The sequence below is a fragment of the Crocodylus porosus genome, unplaced genomic scaffold, assembly GCF_001723895.1.
Source record: "Crocodylus porosus isolate Cpor-Errol unplaced genomic scaffold, CroPor_comp1, whole genome shotgun sequence".
Taxonomy (NCBI): domain Eukaryota; kingdom Metazoa; phylum Chordata; order Crocodylia; family Crocodylidae; genus Crocodylus; species Crocodylus porosus.
The window spans coordinates 66426447-66446657 of record NW_017728949.1 but is presented as its reverse complement, the minus strand read 5'-3'; the positions used below and the strand labels follow the sequence as shown (position 1 = coordinate 66446657).

General features: G+C 40.1%; 1 protein-coding gene across 8 annotated transcripts in view; it reads left to right on the top strand.

The window, feature by feature from the left end:
- NCKAP5 (NCK associated protein 5) overlaps nucleotides 1-20211 on the top strand; it is a 685167-nt gene that overhangs the window by 575594 nt on the left and 89362 nt on the right. For 7 of the 8 annotated variants that reach the window (XM_019553966.1, XM_019553969.1, XM_019553967.1 and 4 more), the window contains 3 exons: nucleotides 8377-8481; nucleotides 11591-11782; nucleotides 16064-19872. In XM_019553966.1, coding sequence (XP_019409511.1) covers nucleotides 8377-8481; nucleotides 11591-11782; nucleotides 16064-19872 — 4106 coding nt within the window. The remainder of the gene's footprint in view (nucleotides 1-8376; nucleotides 8482-11590; nucleotides 11783-16063; nucleotides 19873-20211) is intronic. The other variant, XM_019553971.1, reaches the window with a different exon arrangement.

Below are 20211 nucleotides of genomic sequence, written 5' to 3'. Positions count from 1 at the left end.
CAGGGAAAGGAGAATACAGCATGTTTAACATTAACCTTGACAAATTCATGCTGCTGCAGTGTAAGTAGATGAACCTTTCCTTGTCTAGCATACCTGCCCTGGAAAAACCACAGTGACAGAGGACAAGAAAGAGATTCTTACCTCCTTTGATTTCTTTTAACATAATAAATTAATGATTTTAACAAAATCCAAGCGAGAAGGAATCCCACTTGGGAAAACAGCTCATTGTCACCGAGTTTCCTAGCAAAGCAGTGCTTGCTGTCCTCTGTCATCATGTATTGATCTAAAATACTATCCCTGAGCCTCGTCTCTCCTTTTCCTCCTACAGGCAAAAGGGTAGAGTTAGATAATAGTATTAATTTTCCAGACATCTGCACATGTTTTAATAGCCTTTAGAAGGCTTGAAATGGTTTCTGTTTGCCCACCACAGGGCTGAAATACCATTAAGACCTGGATTGTAGCAATACATAACCATCATAGCCTCATAGTTCAACCTGGCAATAAAAAAGCTAATTTATTTTATCGGAGATTTAAATTAATGTGATGAACTCCTCTCTCAATGACGGTAGCACCACTCTTACAAAAGTACCTTGCCTGTGCACATTTTTGTACAAGCATTTTTTGCAATACTGCAACAAACTCTTGTATAATTTTTGTTCTCGGCAGTATGCCTGTGTGTGCATGCACACATCTGTGCACACATGTGCTTCTTGTCATTCCAGAGACCTGAGTTTTTCTTCCTAGTGTTACAACTATGAACAATCTCTTAAGTCTTTGCTTTGTTTTCTTCTGTTACTCATAATGTAAGAGAGGATGAGGAGCTGGCCCAGGACATTTTCTGGCGCTTAACAGTTAACTCGCCCCCACGCCTGGAATTGTAGAATGGGAGAGAATTGTAAGGGTTAGGCAAATTCAGTTTACATTATCTTTGCTTACTATGCATATATACATAATGATTAGTATATTTGTGAATAGTGGAGTAAGCAGCCTCTAGGTTCAAGACAGTTTTCATTTCCAGCTGTATGCTGGAGGAAAGCTTTAGCTTATCCCATTATAAAGTGATAAAGCAGCATTTGATAGCAGAAGCTTGTGTGATAAAATGATCATGGCAGCAGTGAGAAAGAATCTAATAAGGGAATTGATCTGCAGATTCCAATTCTGTAGGAGCCAACATCGATCAACATAAATGTCAATAACAAGATCGTATTGAGGTCTGCCTAATTCCTTTAGATGATTTTTGGTTCTAGTGACAGTCAGAAAGTGAATGTGAAAAGAAGTTTTTAAAGTATAAGAATTGCGAGGACAAAGGCCAAAACTATATTGTGCTCCAAGAGCTTTCACTGGCCATCCTGATGCTAACTTGAAAAAATTAGTGAATGGTGCACTATCAAATAACTTCTACATTATACAAAGCACTAAAACACTAACTTCTCTTGGATACCTTGGGACTGGGGTGCTCAGCCTCTGGCCTGTGGCACAGTGTCAGTTGGCGCACGGGTCTGAAAACTGAGCAGTGGGGAAGCAGTGGCTCTGCTCCCATGCTGCCAAATTTTTAGCCCTATGAGGACCCTGAGTCCTATGTGCTGGACCCAGTGCCCAATCCCAGCATGCAGGGGCAGGTGTGCAGTGGGTAGGAAGGGGCAGTGCCAGGCCTCTCTCAACATGTAGGGGGTGGGAGGGGTTACTACCATGCCAGTCCCAGCACTTGGGACAGGGAGGGGTTGGTACTTGGCCCCCAGGGCCAGATCCAGCCTGTAGACAGGCCCTATGCCAGTCATCTGGCCTACAGGGCCAAAAGTTTGAGTACCACTGCGTTGGAATAATAAAAGACATGCCTGCCCTTTGGTGTTAGAGCGCAGAGATGTTATGAAGGCAGGTCATAAAAATGAATAGTATAGTTCTTTCTTATCACAAAAGTTTAAAGTATAAAAAGGGGGTGGGGGTTGGAATGAATCTGACCACCCTGAAATGTAATGGTAAAGTCTTTGCTATTGTGTACATAATCTAAAAAAAAATAAGGTGTCACAACATGCAGCATTTTGTGTTATACTCTTTGATGTCCCATACCTATGTGATGTTGGACTTTATACTATAAAGTGGGATGATCCTTTTCATTCATTCATTTTAGATCAATGGAAAGCTATTTATGAAAAGTATTTGCTGCTTTTCCTATTAAATGAATAAGCACAGAAAGTGAAGATAGCTATTTTAAGCAGGTTCATATTTTTAGAATGTATTTTACTAATATACTTGAGCCTTCAGTGAGCAAGGTCAGGTAAATGCATTCATTTAATTCATTATTTACCTCTGAGTAGATTATTACCAGGTTATTGGTGCAAACTGTTGACTCTAAAATAATCATAATCCCTAGGGAATTTCACTTTACACATATTTTCCCAAGAAAACTAGGGAGTTCATTTTATCATTACTGCAGTACTTACAGACTCCTAATTTAGTGCTATGAAAATGAGAAGTAAGAGCTTGAAAACACTGATAAAGTTATAAACTGAAAACAAGCATCAGAGAGGATTACTTTGTATCTTTTAATGTAACTTTTATTTAAAGTAGTTTATAAAAATTAATAAAACTAGGCGGATTTGGAAGGGGAATAGTTTTAGGCTTATAGAAGCACTGGCAAGTGTTTTAAGAATATAGAGAGATTATGTTATTTGTGTTGCTACATCAAATACCTTCTTAATACCTCACAATTTACACTCTAGGACATTTATGACTTTCCGTTTCAACCTTTGCAGTTACTTTGGAATATTCCCCTTTTTTTTTTCTTTTTCCAAAATGGTTTGACTAGAACCAAGTGTAATGAGTCGGTAGAATCTAAAACAGACGTGAGACCTTTGTTTTATATTCTGTGCTGGATTTGCCTTGTTAACAGGATTTTCTGATGTAGTTGTAACTCCCTAATCTTCCATACAAATGTTTGTAATATCATATCCGTGTACTTTGTCTTGGATGTTGTCAGTTAAGTCTCAGTAAACTCGCCTGGAGGATTTGCCAGCAAGACTGACAAGCCACTGTTAATGCTAGTTTTGAATTTAAAGTTTGGCATCTTTTGTATCTCCTGACTTTCAATAATTTTTAGCAACTTCACCCTCCCAGGAAAGAAAATAAAAGAAATAAACTTGAACAGGGAAATGTTTTTTGCTAGATTAATAAAAAATCAAAAATAAATCCACTTGACTTGGTGAAATTTCTGGAATAGCTGGAAGCTGCCTTTTTATACACTGAAATGATTTGGCTTACTGAAATGTATTTTACAGTTAATCCTTTAATATGCCTTTAATGTCTAACTTTTCCCACTGTTAATACTGAGCAATATTGTAAGCTTCTAATTTTATTCTCTACATTTCAAACACTGATAAATAACTATCTCCAGCTTCTTGCTGATACCACCATGAGGCATCCCAGACCTTGGGGCTCACTTACTGTAGGTTAAAAAAAATTAGAAATAAAGCTATAGGAAACAATGATGCAAATCTGCAGAGACAGTTTACAAAATCTGTCATTTAGGCTATAGGAAAAAAAATAAGTACTGTATGTCCTGGCATATAACTTGCCCCTTTCCCAACCTAAATCACCTGCCCGCCTCTCCAAATTGGGGTACAAGTCTTAAGCAAGGAAACTGATTTTCTGACTGGACTAAAAGCACCCTGAGCAGATTCCTGAACCAAAGTAGAGCTGCTTTTACATTATAATTCAGGTAGCTGAGGGAGTCGGTTGAATTAATGGCTCAGAGTTCTTCATTCCATGGTTGTTAATAACCAGTTCTTCTTTTGAACGATCTTGCTGTTCCACTAATTAGGCTAACCTTCCTTAGCGCAATTTTGTTGTCTGCTAGCTGCTCCTGGTCTCACTTTTATTTCACAGCCTTGGAGATTCATTAGCTCATTTTAGAATCATTGATCTACCCATAGAGACTAGTCTTCAGCAACAGCCAGGGTTTCAGCTTCAGTTCAGCAAGAAAGGTAGGCCGAATCAGGTGAAGATTAGTCTCCGTCCCTGCTCTGTGCAACCATAACTCTGGACAAATCTTTGTTCCTTCATTCTGCATGTCCAAAATACATTGCATAACATATTCTGGGCGCATGTTGATTGTGAAAAGATATGGCAGTACTTTTGAATGACTGACAGTGTCACAAGTATGCATCTACAAGTGTGCTTCAATGCACAGTAGCCCATTTGACTGGTCATTAAAGTGTTGTGTAAAAAGTGTGCAATTATGCTAATGCACAGTCAAATAGGCTACTTAAATAGGCACATTAAGCTTCACTTAAAAAACATGTGCTTTTCATACTACGCATTAGGGCAGCCTAACGTGCATTTTTTTAGTACCTCACATTGGAGGTACTAAAGTTAATGCGTATTAGGGAAAGTACATTAATACACATGTAGCTGAGTCCCACTAAATATCATGGGAGGTAACGAACAAGCTTTAATGGCATATTCAAGACTGAGATCACAAATATCACCATGTACCAGAATTAGTTGTGTGTAGTGTTAAAACCAACCATCAAGCCTTTTTTTTTTTTTTTTTTGGATTTTGCATTTTACACTTCAGCATCAGTCCTCTGAGTCCTTGTAGTTCCGTGAGTTACAACTGTTAACATGTCCCAGCTGTGGGTAAGAGCAAAGATTTATTAATGGTTTTACTGGTCTGAAGATACTGCTATCCATACATATATAGTATGGGTTTAAATTTAGCAGTCACTGGCAAACATTAAATCATGTCAAGCAGCATAAGGATCCTATTCTAGTTTTAGCTTATGGTCTTTAATTCTGCACTTGCATACACTAGGAACTTCTGCTCAGATGTGGAAGGGAGACGTTACTCACTTGAGCAGCTGGCAGATTTACTACCTGTGAACTGTTCTCCCAGTTGGTGTAAGCAAATAACTTTTGGGGCTCCTATTGTGTAGTCTCTCTTTTTTCTTCCCTGTAGCCATTTTGCTCCTAAAACATAGAAACAAACCAGCTCTCCCCCCCCTTTCCCATCCCCTGCATAGACATACTGGATTTATTGCTTCAGATTTTCTTAGCCTCGAAGTGCTCTAGGAATAATCAGTATAAGGATATTTGAGGGCAAATGGATACCACTCTGGGCTGTGCTAACTTTTGTAAGATGACTCCATGTGGCTAGTACACTCCCTCGGTGTAGGCCAACCCTATTCCCATACAGGTATCCCTCAATCAAGACATCCCAGAAGCCCTCCATCAGGCACAGATTCCAAGGTGAATACTATAATATCCTCCCGTTTCCCCTTATTATTACAGAGAAAAGAAGCGGGGGAGGGGAATGTTCATATTTTTACCGGATAGTTTGCTTTATTGCTCTGTGACTGCATTTGTTTAATTATCTAATCCAAAAGTACTTTTCTTGCTTTAGAGTTTGTAATGCAGGTAATTCTGCATTATACATCTGTTACAGTTGATTTGTCTGTGTACAGGGAAAAGGGGGGCGGGATATTTCCAGTATAATGATTTCTTAATAAGGCTATCCAATGCAGAAATGTTATGCTGTGCATCTTGAGAACACACTTTCCTGGCTTATTAGTCATTATTTTGTTTTGCTGATTTATGCTTATTATTTATTTATAGTTCTATAGATTAGTTGAGTTTAAGGTCAGAAAGGACCATTAGATCATCTAGCCTGACTTCTTGTGTATCACATGGATATACCTGCATTTATCTTAATAACTTATAACTCTTAACAATTTATCTTGTCAATAATGCTTTTAGGTTAAGGTATTTAAAGGTTTATTTCCTTCTTGAAGAGTTATTTTTCTCATGCCTACTTGATAGGCTAAAAAAACTGAGTGGGCTGGGTTTATAAGGATGTTGACAGCAACGGTTGACATTTCATGTGATAATGTTATAACAATTTGCCTTGTTCTCTATGTCACCTGTTGCCGTGTACGCTGCTAACTTGTACAATAACATTCTTTTGTTAAAAATAGTGTGAAGAGCCTTAAAAAAAAACTGAAGTAAGCTTTCAAGCTCTGTGATTTGGGAAGTAATATTGCTGGAATATTTTTCTAGGAAAATAAATGTTAAAGCATCTACTCAACTCACATGCCCCTAGTCTTCAGCTCTAGTATAGAAATTTTCTCTAAATTGTGGTGCAGGATTTTGGTTTCCTTGGAGAAGTCATCCTTTGGCAAAAAAAGACCAGCACAACACCTGCTCATAGAATCCAGTGACTTATCTGTCTGGAAGAAAATGGATATTATAGTGGCCAAACCACTGTAAGAACTTCAGATCAAAATTAACAGTTGTACTCACTTAAAACCTGTGAGCTTGGGAATGTTTATTTGCTAGTATTCAATTCTTGGGTGAACACCAGGTGGCAACTCCAATAGCAACATTTTAAATAATGCACACTAAACAGGTAGAGACCAGATAACAGGGATGTTAAGATGCTTACACTAGGTATAGTAAATATTTATAATGGAAAGCATATCGGATGCAGAGTGTTTATGGCATTCAAATCTACTCAACAGTATGTTAGAGGAAATATGATTATACAGTACATCGATCATGCAAACTGTTTCCCATAATCTTGCCTGAAACAGGATGGCATCAATTGAATGAAAGCATTGAAAGAAAACTCAATGAATATGTAGCTTGTGACAAATTACTCACGAATTAATAATTAGTGGTTTAAAATATTACTGAATTGCCTGAAATAGAAGTTTTTAATACCAGCTGTGAACAGCAAAGGCTTTCAGAATCTATTTGTCATTTTGTTCATTTTTTTAGTGGATGGCGTTCCAGGAGCACAGTCTGAACTAGCAGAGCATTAGGTACTAAAGCCCCATCCTGCCACTTGTTCTCCCTCCGACACAGCTCACCAGCACAACAAAAGAAATGATGGTTCCTATACATTTTGATTCCCCTACAGTTGTAGGCATGGGTGGATTTAGGATTCTGAAAATGGGGATGCAGATGATGTGGTGCCTCATCAACTATAACCCAACACACACTCTTCTCCAGGTAAAAAGAAACTAGGGCTGGTTTGATGGGGTTTAGTTAAAGTACCCCACAGCCATTTAAAACATGCAGGGACTTAATACACATGATGCTTCAGTGTTCAATTAGAACATGATGGAGCACGTGTATACGCACTCTGGACTCTTTACTAATGTGCTAGGGGCCTAAGGCTGTATTAATCAGTTTAAGTTCAAAGTTAAAACGAGTATAACTACTGGAATGTGCTGTATCATGTATTGTATATTAAAAAACACAACAAAAATATTTAGACAAAAACACTCAAATGAAGCTGTTTCTTTAGTCTTATAGCCATTAGTATTAACTGTAAACTTTGGGTGGACCAAAAATCAGAGTGACTGCACCACTGCACCCCCTGGATCCACCGCTGGTTATAGAGTTTGGAGAAGCCAGTTAGAGGGTGGCAAGGATTTTACTATAAGGTCTCATCCGAAGACCACTGAAGTCAGTAGAAACCTTTTCATTTATTTCATCCGGCTGTGGATCACAGCCTTCATATCTATAATCCAATCAATTGGCTCACATGACTGATGGGACAGCAAATAGGATCCATTTGTTTGTTGAAGTCGTTGGCCAAGAAAGAATGTTTATATAAATAATGAATTTTATTGTATTTGCAATTAAAAATAGGGCTTAATACACACAGAAAGCTTTGGTAATTAGGATACAGATTAATATGAGGGAAATGGCACCAGTTTAGCAGTCCTTCCAAGCAAAACTGAAATAAAGAACTGAGTATGTAATCGAACAGTATGTGAATATTAATGCACAAAATCCTCTGAGTCCCTTGCTCCCTGATGCAATTATTTTCCATTCACATTAATTGTTCCTAACAGATGACATTAATGGCTTTGAGTTAAAATGTGTGCAAGGGAGGGCTTCACAAGATCAATGCTGTTTAAAAATAGGGTCACTTTTACAATAATTCACTCAGGCTATAACAACTCCAAAATAAAACAAGGTTAATATGTTGATTGCTTTATAAATGTTAATTCCATAGTTCATTTTTTTATATTTTTTTATTCAAACCTGTCAGACTCTGAGGGTAGATATGGCTGCATTCATATTCATTTATCATTGTTCAACATGCAGTAGTGATAAGTTGTGAAACAATAACAAGGAGAAAAAGTGCAGTTTCCTGTAGATGAAAAATCAACTGTTCTTTCTTCTGTGGGTCTTGGTCTTGGTACATGGTGAAATGGCAACCTTTCTAAATAGGACAAATACTCTTTTACCACGGGGCTTGTTCTCCCTTGAAATTTAAGTGTGCCGTTTGGAGTTTTAAAAATGCTGATCTATTGCATATTCATCAAATGTTTATGCTTTGGTCATTCCCTTTCCCCCCTCATCCCCCAGAAACTTCATTCCCGCATCTTAGATCTCTCGTCTGGGGATTTGCTTTCAGAGGTAGAAAGGAACAGAAGTTTGATGCAATCACGAACTGCTGATGTTCAGATTCATGTGAGTGTTTGTGCTGTCTTTGAATCCCTCATTTGGAATATTCATTTCTGTCTGTAAAGTGTGATGTCATGGGTGAGCCATAAAGCTCATCCTTGAATTGCAGTGTTGTCGAGGCAGATAACAGTACTTTCCTTTCTTTTGTTCTCTAAAATTCAATATCATATCCTGAGTTGATGCAGAAAGCATCACTCTGAGCAAAAAAAAAACATAAATCTTGGCAATGTCCCCAAGATACCTTTTTGGGTATTGATTACATCTCAGAGTCTCTGAGAAATGGTCAAGGAGCTTTTTATTAAAGCCCGTGCACCATATTATTCATCCTCCTTTTATGATATATTATGTATGAACTTTTAAAAATTCATGGGCGCTGCATTTTTTTTTCAGATGGGGCTAGCTTTGTGCTTATTTGGCAAAAGTTTAACCAGCGTGGCTTTCATGTTTCATTGACAAAGAGGAAAAAGTAGCTTAAAAAACAGAAGTCACATAAAGATGGAAAGAAATAAGGGGAAAGAGAGCAAAACCTTGAGCCTTTCTCTGTCTTTGATCTTAAAGTATAAGAGTGTTGACAAAAATGCACTCTGCTTGATAATAATATGTATTTTAATGAAAAGCCATTCTTTCTCAGAGCTTCACAAAGATATTATCAGCCCCTCATACGCTCTGTAATTTAGCCTTCAGGTTAGGTTTTTCTAAGTGTGAAGTTTCGTCTCTGTAATTGTTTGATTCATTCAATTGTCTTTCCTTTTTACCAGCAATTATGTATTTAAATTGTAATCTGGCATTCAGCTTTTGTATTCTGATTTCATTAAAGGTAATGGTTTAAAACTCATGTTTAAAAAAAAATTCAGATTATAGAATGTAAATTAATAAATTAATCTTCAGGTTAAATATATGAACTAAATGTAATCTTTAAGGCTGGCTAAAGAGAATCTAGAGAAGTCAGGCAAGTTGTAGAAGAAAATGTCAGTGTCCTTTAAAAAAACTGCTGCAATTTAGCAGATTTGGAGAACGTTCCACGATGCCTATATATTTTCCAGACTTTCTCATTTGGCATAAATAATAAGGATATTTATATGAACACAGATTTTTTTCCCCTAGATATCCATCTGCTACTCTTTCTCTGTAATTATAGGACTATCTCCTTCTTTTAGCATAAAGGGGAGAAAGAAATACCTCCCAGAGCAGCCAAAAATGGGAGCGCAAAGGGAGGGGTCTGCAACATGATGAGTTCTAACCTTCCCCGCTGGCTCCAGAATGCCTTCCATGCAAGTGCCACGTAGATTAGGTGGTACAGATTTGGTGACATTTCTAGCTTGGCATGTAGGGTGCAACCTCATGTGCTGTCTCTCAAACCAGCATGTTTCTCTAGCACCCCAGCTGAAACAGTTAGCAAAAGTTAAATCTATTTTGCCTTGCATGGGGTAGACATGTCCTGTGCTGCTATTAGCCACTATGCCCTGAAGGGGGGAATGCAGACATAAACAATGACAGCATTTCCCAAGGGTGCCAGGGGTAAAATGAGATTTGTATCAACAAGGCAAAAGGACTCTGCCATAGACCCCTGAGCCTGAGATGTAGGATCTGTGCTCCCTTGTGGTCCACAAGACCTGAAAGTCCCTCCTCTCATACTTCTTGCTCCCTAGGAGCACATGCGCCAATAATTCCTGGAGGTAAATAAACCTTGCTGCTGCTACCAATGACTGATTTTTCCATTCATGGGTTTTGCCCATGACAGAGAATAATGGTTTGCCCTGTAGTTAGGTTTGTCAAAAACAGAGCATTATGATGTCAGGTGAGGAATGAACAGCAGTAGTGATGAACTCCTCAGCAATAAAAATCCTGTTCTCAGGCTCTTGGCTGAGTACAGCATCAGCCATGGTGGCTAAAAAATATGAACAAAAATCCAACCAGCCTGTTACAGATTAGAAGAAGAATAGTCTCTAAATGAAATGTTTTCCTAAGATTTCTATGAAACATTTACATGTTCATTGAACCTATCTGATAGTATTGCCAGCTATTCTTAGATTATATAACTTCGAGTTTCTTTATGTCCTATTGGGATATAAATGTGAAAACACCCATCTAAGCAAAACCATATTAGGCTATAAACAAGTGCAGAAATCAATAAATATTGCTTAAGGCTTGGCTGTAAGATTATTTTCTAGTTTTAATGAAATTCAATGGAAAAGTTTCTGAGAAAATAAAGTAGCATCACTCTTTTTGGTATTGTGGATAATTAAAAAAGTGTCTGATTTTCTATGGCAACTAGAGAATACCAGAACAGCATAACAAAGCAAGCACTTACCATTAAAGAAGGTCTAGAATTGTTAGGCATAGGAGTATTAGTTTGAAAACAAATTAAACACATCCTAGATAGTCCTCCAAAGGTTTAATATTTTACTTAAAGTGCTATCTGCTCTTCATTACTCCCTTCCTCAAAGCTGGCATTTAGTCACAGTCAGCTGAAATTGCATTTGGAGAGGGGCGATAACTACACTAGTACTAAAGGCAGCCATAAAGTGTCAATAAATTGCATAAGCAAGAGGCTTCAGCTGTCTGGGAGTGACACAAAGATGGATTGTCCTACATCAGAGACTTTCTTAGACAAAGCTTTGGACTAGATAGGAAACCAAAATTAGACTGTAATGGAGAGTTTCCATTCTCAGTGGACATTCTGGTTGGGACACTAAATTAATTTACCTTGTCCAGTTTGTAGAGCCTCATCTGTTACATTGTGGGACTATAATGCAGTTGTCAAGATGTACTTGTACTCTTATAACTTTGTTTGCTGTATGTTACTGAAACATGCTGCTGATATAAATGCCAACATTCAAATACACTCAAAACACCCTTATTGAAAAGCCAGCAGACTAGAGGAGCCAGAATAAAGAAAGAAAGAAAATGGAATGAATTCAGATGTGTTTCCATTTTAATATATTCAGAATGAGAGCTATTTATTTTACTTACACGTGTTCATTTTACATGTTCTTAATGGTGCAGTATGAAAATAATGAACTGCATGCTTGCATTTTGCCCTTCTAACTAAACCAGGGGAAAGTGGACATGATCTGTTCTCACCCATATGATACTTCTATCTCATCTGCTTTAGGAATGCCAGCAGAATGTGAAAGCCAGTATACCTGCCTTGAAATGTCAGAGTCAATTAAATATAACAGGGTCCAGCCGCCTTTATCCCCGGAGCAGCTGCAGTAGCAGTGAACTCTCCCTGTCAAGTGCTTGCAGTGAATATTCCAGCGGCTCCTCCTACACTTGGAATGATGGAAAGACGTGCAGCAAAAGGGTGAAGCAAATTGATTTCTTTCTTTTATTGACCCAAGTTTATCTGAAACAATACAAAACAAGATTAATTGAAGAGTTGATAATTTCTGAAATACATGCTTTTCTTCCCCTCCTTCCCGTCCCCCCTCACTTAATTTATCACAAAAGTTTAATGTTAGAGTTCAGCAGTGGCAAATGTGCGGATATGAGAGGCAGGACTCCTTAGTTATTTAAGTTAAGGGGCATAAGAGCCTTACAGAATGCAACCTTATGCGCAGAAAGAGCATATGCATTGAGCATATGCATTTATACATGAAACCAATATCTGCCCCAATTTATACAAGTCCAGTGATTCATTTGGGCTGCTCAGATTTTCTAGGATAGCATGTGGTATCATCCTATGAGTAGATTGCTCTTTAAAATCCTCTGCTGGTAAGTGGGTTTTTGGGAAACATTGCCAATGGCTTGTGTTAGAGGAACCACAGACTGCTTTGCAATGTGCACCAGGCTGCAGTGAGACACCAAACCTGGGTATGTCAGACAATCTGGCCATGAATGACTCTGAGTAATAAATAATCCTCTCATCCCTAGAGGCTGGTACTTCTAAATATGGTCTTACAACAAAGCAACACACATTGATACTGCATTTACCATTCATAAATGAAGGGCCTGACTTTTCCAGACTTCGACTTCAGTACCTTTCACAAGCATTACAGTCATTTAAACAGAACATTATAAGAAATGCAGCCCTTCTGCAAGGTACCGGTCAGCAGCAAGAAGGGCTGGGTTCACATGTCAGGGTACCCCCTAAATTATACCAGTGGCTCAAGTCCCTACCCAGAAATCTGGGAACACTAAATTTGCTGGGGTGTTCTGTTTAAACAAAACCCCATCCTCACAAGCAGTACAAACACAAAACCCACATTTATTACAGAGAATAAAAACACCCCCAAAACATTAAATGTAATTTTAAAACACTGTTGGTTCCAAAGCAGAGTCTATAGGTGGCACCCTCTTGGGGGAAGCTTCAACCATACCGAGGCAGTCTGGGACTTGGGGCTTCCCAACAGGTAGTTCTGGGGGCCTGCACCCCTATACCAGCCTTTCAGCAATGCAAAGGAGAGGGGGGTCCACACCAGAGACTGCTCCCTGGGTTCACTGCACTGGCAAGAGCTGCTCAAGAACGTGAGTCCTTCTGCATTGCAAAGGGCTCCTCGTTGCTCCTGAAGAAGTGGCAGTGCCGATCTTTGCTCCCACGGAGAGGATGTGGGAGGAGTGGGGTGGAATTGCAGCTCCAGCTAGCATGCATGCACCCCAAGACTTCTGGGCTGGATTACATGGCCTGCTGAAACAAAAACTACAGGACAAACTCAAAAGGGAGTCAGATTGATTACTGGCTACAGCTGACCCAAGTGCACAGCTTGACTGGAGCAAAGGACCATCAAAAGAAACAAAAGGGAAAGCCAGGCCTACCCTCTAGGCTTGGGCTGCAGGTAGTTTGGGTCATACAACTCCCCTGGGAGCAGAAAGTTACAAACTTCAACCCCAGCCCAAAAGTAGCAGAATTAGAAACTCCCGGGTTTCAACCATGTTTAAAACTGCTAGGCCTAATTGCTGGCCAGCCAATCCAAGGGAAACCAATACCTTTCTCCCTAGTATTAATCCCTTAGAAAAGGGGGAAGAAAAGAAGGAGAGAGGAGATCCCAGACACTGGGACAATTCTCCCTCTCTCTCTGTCTCCTCCACCCAAGTTTCCCCTTTCACTATCTGCAAATCACTTCTCCCTTGGAGGAGTCTTCACTCTTCAGCAGGCCCTACCAGCTCCCCCTCCACCCCCAGCCAGCTCAGCTCTCCTTATATCCCTCTGCATGACATCACCCCGGCCTTGGCCAGACAGGAGGTGCCACACTCCACTCCTCCTCTTAACCAATCTGCCTGAACCATCTTTGCTACCCCTAGCCGATCAGGCCAGAGAATTTTACTTATTTTGCCCAGATACAAGGCCTCAACTTTCCATATGCGGAGCACATGGCCAGAACAACCGGGGCCATCTTGCCCACATACAAAAGCACGCACGTGCACACACAGAAAATCACAATACACAAGAGCCAAAAGCACATGCTTTGCATACACAACCCAAGTGTGTGGGGGTGTTACAGAAGCACGCCTTTTCATTGAGAGTAGGCACCTTGTCATTTGTATCCAGGGGGTTTGCAACCATTTAAGGATGAGCCACGCAGCCTCTTGCTGTGGCCTTTTACTTCCACGGGTGCTGCTTCTCCGTTCCCTGGAGCTGTGTGCTCCATTGCAGCTGATTGGAGAAGTGCTGCGCTTTGAAATGAAGCTTTATAACAAACATCTGGAGCACTTCAGTGGTCTTGTGCAGCTGGCCAGCTGTTTGTAGTCCCTTCACAAAACCTCATCTTCACAGGAAAGTAGGGAACCTAATCTTGCAAAGCCTGCATCTCCTACTGTATTACATCTCATCTACTCCTCCTCCCTTCTGGTGGAAGATATTACCATATAGTATATTTTGCTAGAGTTTCTCCAAATGTTGCTTTAAGATTCACAAAAGAATATATCTTCTACCATGCCCTTTGAGGAGCACAGACTACTCTAAAGTCAGAAAAATAGGTGTTTTATCCTAACATTTTTAGGTGAGGAATAATTTGCCATCATTTTAGGTTAAGTAAGATCATCCCGGTATCTTTCTGTACAAAAACATCCTTTCCCAAGTATGCATAATTCTTGTTTGTAAGTGAGAGCTGGGCACCTGCTCTTGGAAGGAAGCGAATCGGCAACCCGGCATGCTAGGATGCATGTCCTGGGGGGCAGCCTTGAACCCGGTTCCTCCATGTTACCAGGCAGCCATGCTATGGCTTAAGGCACAGCAAGACCACCTGGCAATAGGCAGGTGCTGAGTTTAAGGCTGCTCCCCGGCACAAGTGTCCTAGTGCTCTGGGCTGTTGGTTCCTGGAGCATATTCACTTCCTTGCCAGAGCAGCTGCCCTGTCCCCTGGCTGGTGCAACCTGGGACCCACGCAGGAAGCAGGCACTTGGCCAGGGACAGGGCTGTTACTAGTCAGCTGTGCTGGCAGCTTATTCAATTTGGACTTGCCTGCTCTCCTACTCATGCATTTTTCTGTTCTATTGTGATTGCTACTTTTTAAAAGTAAATAAATAAAAAGAAAACTTTAAAAGTGATGAAAAAAGACTTCCATGTAAGAAACTATGACGGATCCTGGGGTTTTCCCTCAGTAATAGATACCAGACCCTTTGATTAATAAAAGATGAAGTTATACCCATTTTATTAGTAGCTATGTGTATTATAGCAGGACAGACAAGACCAGCCACAGGCCTTTTATGTCCCTAGTTCACTGCTTCTTCATAGATGAATACTAAAAAACTAAATAAAAAATCAGCAGTTATAAGGAACTTTCCATCATCCCTAGTTGTTTTCTGGGCTATTTGGTTGGCTTTAAACTTCCTGAGTCACATCTAGTTAAAGTTATGAAGTTCATAATTGCCGGGTATCACAAGTCACATGCCAAACAACCCTACTTCTTCACCACTGCCACCACTGCTGCTTTACTAATTCTGGCAACAGCTCACTACCTTACCTAGTTACATGTCCCCAATACCATAATACCTGAGACCCTCACAATCCTAAATCTATTTTTAACTCAAAACGGTTGTGAGTGCTAGGGAAATATCTGCAGTAGAAGGAGTGTTAGTATGGTGTTGGCACAGGGCCCAGCTTGTCACAGTGATGTTGGAGCCCCTAGTAAATACACAGTATTTGGTATATCTGCTGTCTGGCTCTCACTATATTTTCCTTGCATGTAGACTGGCAGGTCAGCTGCGCATAATTAGGCCTGTAGGAATACAGCTCCTTCACCTGCCTTCCTCATTCCCTTATTATTCACTCACTCCATTGTTCCCATTTCCTTTTTCCCTTTAATTCAACCAGTCATCCTTTCACAGTGCCTTTCTTGCTCTGATTTAATCTCAGTCTTCTCATTTATGTGTGTTCCTTGTCTCTTTGACACTCGAAGTCCTTCTCATTTCCATCTTACCTCCCTGTTCATGTTCTCGCTTTGATTTTCCAATTGCACACCCCTTTTCACTTTATTATGAGAGCCTTCATTAAGGAATAACACTGGCATCAGTAGCAAAAATGGTAACCTTGTCCAGAGTTGGGACCTTAAGAGTATATGGAATTCATAACATATGAAATAAGACATGTTGTGTTTTTCTTCTTACCAGTTTTCAGTAATTTCTGTTTTGTTTTGGTTTTTAATAGTCATCTATAAGCTGGGATCAAAGGATAAGCATTGGTTCTTCATTCCCAAGCAACCTCTCAAGTCCCGCCGATGATCTACCTCCAACTCGTATCAAGGAAAACCATATTTTGGAAGGGCTGAAGAAGTTACAAAAACGAAAAATATTACTTGAGTCACCTTCAGTAATATCAAAATGGGGTTACAAAGATTGCATGGACTCCAATGAAGGAATATATTCTCCTGGAATTAAGTGTGGCAGCCATAAAGAACTGGTTCGTTGTAAGCCGGTGGAAATAGGGAGCATTTGCATTGAACACAACAAAGCTTTCACTTATGATTCAGATTCACACGATGATGCAGATGATGAGGCTTCATCTTTACTTCTGCTGCATGAAATACCAAGCAAGGACTGCCGGATCTATTGCAATAAATTAACCCACAGTATTTCTGACAGTCTATTTGGTTGGAAGTCTAATAGAAAACATTTACCGGACAGAGGTTCATATTTTAATTCAAAAGAAAGACCTGAAAAATTGACTAGTTTTGTCAATGGACTTCAGTTAGAAGTAAAATCATGTACCAACATGAAGCTGGATCAAAGCCTTGCTAATATGGGCTGGAAGGACCTTAATTTACAGCTCTCAGATACCGATGACAATGAAGTCCTGGATGAATTACATATAGAAAGCAGTGATGAGAAAAGTCCATCAGATTTATTATTAACTCCCTTTGCTGACAGGCATACAAAGAGCTCTGACATGCTTTCAAGGATGGAGAGTTCTCAGTGTATATCTACTGATAAAGAAAAAAAACAAGAATCCGCTCAGATGGATATTAGGCCAAAGACTTGTAATTTCATTAAACAAGAAAAAGTTATAAAAAAGACTTCTTCTGAAGAGTGCATTACTGTAATATTTGATGCTGAGGATGGCGAGCCTATTGAATTCAACTCGCATCAAACTGGAGTTGTCACTGTAACAAGGAATGAAATTTCAATCAACCAGTCACAAACTGGGCCTCGTGCAGAATACATTGAACTTATACCTCAGGGAATAACTAATTTGCAGACAGGAACTGATGCTAGAAACTACACTGTTTTAGAAACACCTGACGAGGTAACAGAGAAAAAGACTGTCCAAGATAATGTGGGGAATAAAAATACAGCTGTCCCTACAACACGCAATGAATCTTTACATTTTGGAAGAGTTATGTTGCAAAATACTCTACGACAAAAGCTAGTGAAGCCAGTGTGTACTACATCATGCAAGGCCAATTCCATCTCCACTGGGCCTGCAGGTGTCAGTCAAAAACAAAACTTGAGTAAAATACCCAGCAGAGGTAAGTTTTCACCACAGAAAACTAAGATGACAGATAGTGAGGAGAATACCATGGCCTCATCAGCTGGCTCTACAACTCTAGAAAAATCCCCAGCTTTTCCACCTGTAAAACTTCCGAGATTCAAAAAGGCACAAAGTCCAACTCATCATTCAGATTCAAAAATAGAGTCGCAGGTTCCCAAGCATCCTTCCCACTCGTCGCAACATCCTCAAATTCCAGGCAGAAGTGACTGGACAAGGAATCCAAAGAGCCACGTTCCAGGTTCGCCGTTGTTGCCTCAATGCCTTGTAGAGCCCAATGTCTATGGAGAACCCCCAACTAGAGATGTTCATTCTGATTTAGCTGCCACAGTATCTCGGTCCCCTTCCCCGCCACCCCCTCCAGACAGGTCAACATCCCTGTTGGTAAGACCAAACTATGAACATTCCCCACCTTTATCCATAAAGCCAGGAGCCCCGCCTCCTGGTGAACCAGCAAAAAATGGACTTAAATCCTCTCCTCTAAAAGGAAATGCAAATCCTACTTTCCATAACCAATCCAGTCATGAAACGCAAGCAAGAAAAGCATCCACCGAGACTAAAACTGAGTTAACTTACCTTCCAGAGAATTCAGAAATGAGTGCACAAGCCAAATGCACCTCTCAGCAATCCCACAGCTCCCCGGGAACCTCCCAAGGACCTTCCAAAGTTTTCACCAAGAGAGCTTTCCCCAAAACTTCTAATCAGGTGGCATCCTGCAGCAACAGGGAACTTTCTAGCCCGGGTTCACAGACATCCAAGCCTCTTTCTTTGGCTTGTATGCCACTGGAAACGAACTCCTCACAAAGCGCACACTCTGGTAGAAAAGGACCATCTAATGGCAGTGGAGCGTCTCAGCAACAAAAGATACCAAACAGTCCCCCCACATCCCCACAATGTCACACAGATAATATTAGTGAGCCTTTTCTCTCTCAGGTAAACCATTCTCCATTGTCGCCATCGTTTCACGGCAGTGACACCTCAAATGCTGCCCAGAGCTCTCATGAGAAAGAAGTTAAAACCCGTCTCCCTGTAGGACTGAAATTACTTGTCAAATCTCCCCAGCTTCTCAGGAAGAGTTCGACGGTCCCAGGGAAGCAAGAAAAAGACAGTATCAATGCAGCTTCCAAAAGCACTGTGGGTTCGAGTAAGTGCAAGCCAGAAGTATCCCAATGTCGAACTGCCACAGATGCAACTGGTACTGAATTAAAAGTCAGCAAGCATGATATGGAAATAAAAGATAATTTTGCTGTGGGGCTTGGTACAGATACACTATCACCTCATTCCCCTGAAAACTGCAGCTTGGTAGAGAGAGGAGATGGATTAGAAAACAAAGTTTTTAAGCGATCTATTTCTTCTAGTAACAAGTCATACTTGAAACCAGCTCTGGGCATGAATGGAGCAAAAGCCCGTAGTCAAAGTTTTAGCATTCATACAGGAGAAAAAGCATCTACCCCTTTGACAGAAGGGCTTGGAAAAGTCCGGACTCAGATTATTACTAACACTTCCGAAAGAGGCAATTCTTTAACACGGCAGAACTCTACCACGGACGGATTTCAAACCAAGGCCACTCCTGGGCCAGCAGTGACATCTGAGACCCTTTCAAGTACCTCAAAAGCCTTAGAAATGTCCTGTTATTGCAATAGTCAGCATGGCAGCCCAAGCAAACTACCATTTCGAACATCCCCAAAAGGAGACTTATTTCACAGCATTTCTAAATGTGAGGGAAACAAATCACCATCACAGAAAGATACACCGAGTCTGTCTATTCACAATGAGAAAAGCAGCGATGGTTCTCAACCGCAACCCCTGACCAAAAAACGTGCCATGCAAACAGATTTGGAGCTGGAGCCAGCACCTGCTTTTTCATCAGAGCAGATTCCATCACTTCAAAACACACAGTATCCTGGTAAACTTGAAGCAGCCAAATTGCAGAGACAACAAACTTCTTTAAAGTTATCTGAAGCCCCTGCGAAGGTTACTAGTGCTTTGAGTTCACCTGTTCTACAACCTACGATAGAAGAAAAAGTCATGTTGTGCATCCAGGAAAATGTACAAAAGGGTCAAGGGCAAAATAAATCTTCCACATCTGAGACCAAACAAAAGACTGGGCCTTCTCTAGCTAGCTGGTTTGGTTTCCGGAAGAGCAAGCTGCCAGCCCTGAGCAGTAGGAAGACAGAGGTTTCTAAAACAAAAGTAGAGAAGAAAGATACAAAAGGTTCCACTTTGGGAAATAAGCAGGCAAAATTAGAGAAAAAAAAAGATAAAAAGAAAACTGAACAGCACTGTGAAGCAGAAAATGAATTTAATAGGAAAACAGAGAATGGCAATATTTTAGATGATGTTTTGAAAGGCAGAAAGAATACAAAGCCTTCACAAGATGCTCTCAGCCAAATTAGGTGTGAACAAAAGAGCAGCTCCTCCACAATTCCCTACTCAGCAAAAGATGGCTTTATGAAGGAGCTTTTAAACAGGTAACTGTTTTGTGAAACAAAGTTGGGATGTGCAATATTTTTCCCCTCAGCTTTGCTTGCTGCTTCAATGTTAAATACAATGCAAGCATGTTTCTTCTAGAGAAGGAAGGCGTAGCAGCTTTCATTTTGTACATTCCCAGGATTTTAATCTCTGAAAAAAAAAAGGTTAGCAATAAAATGATAATTTGTTTCATGTTACTTTGTTAACCAAGCCATTGGTCTTTGAAATTAAAGAATGGTAAGTTAGATCAAAGTTGATAGGAATCCAAATGACACCAGAAGCCATGAATGTAGGCATATGGTGTGAAACAGAAGAAAATTAGGTACATGTTTTTTATG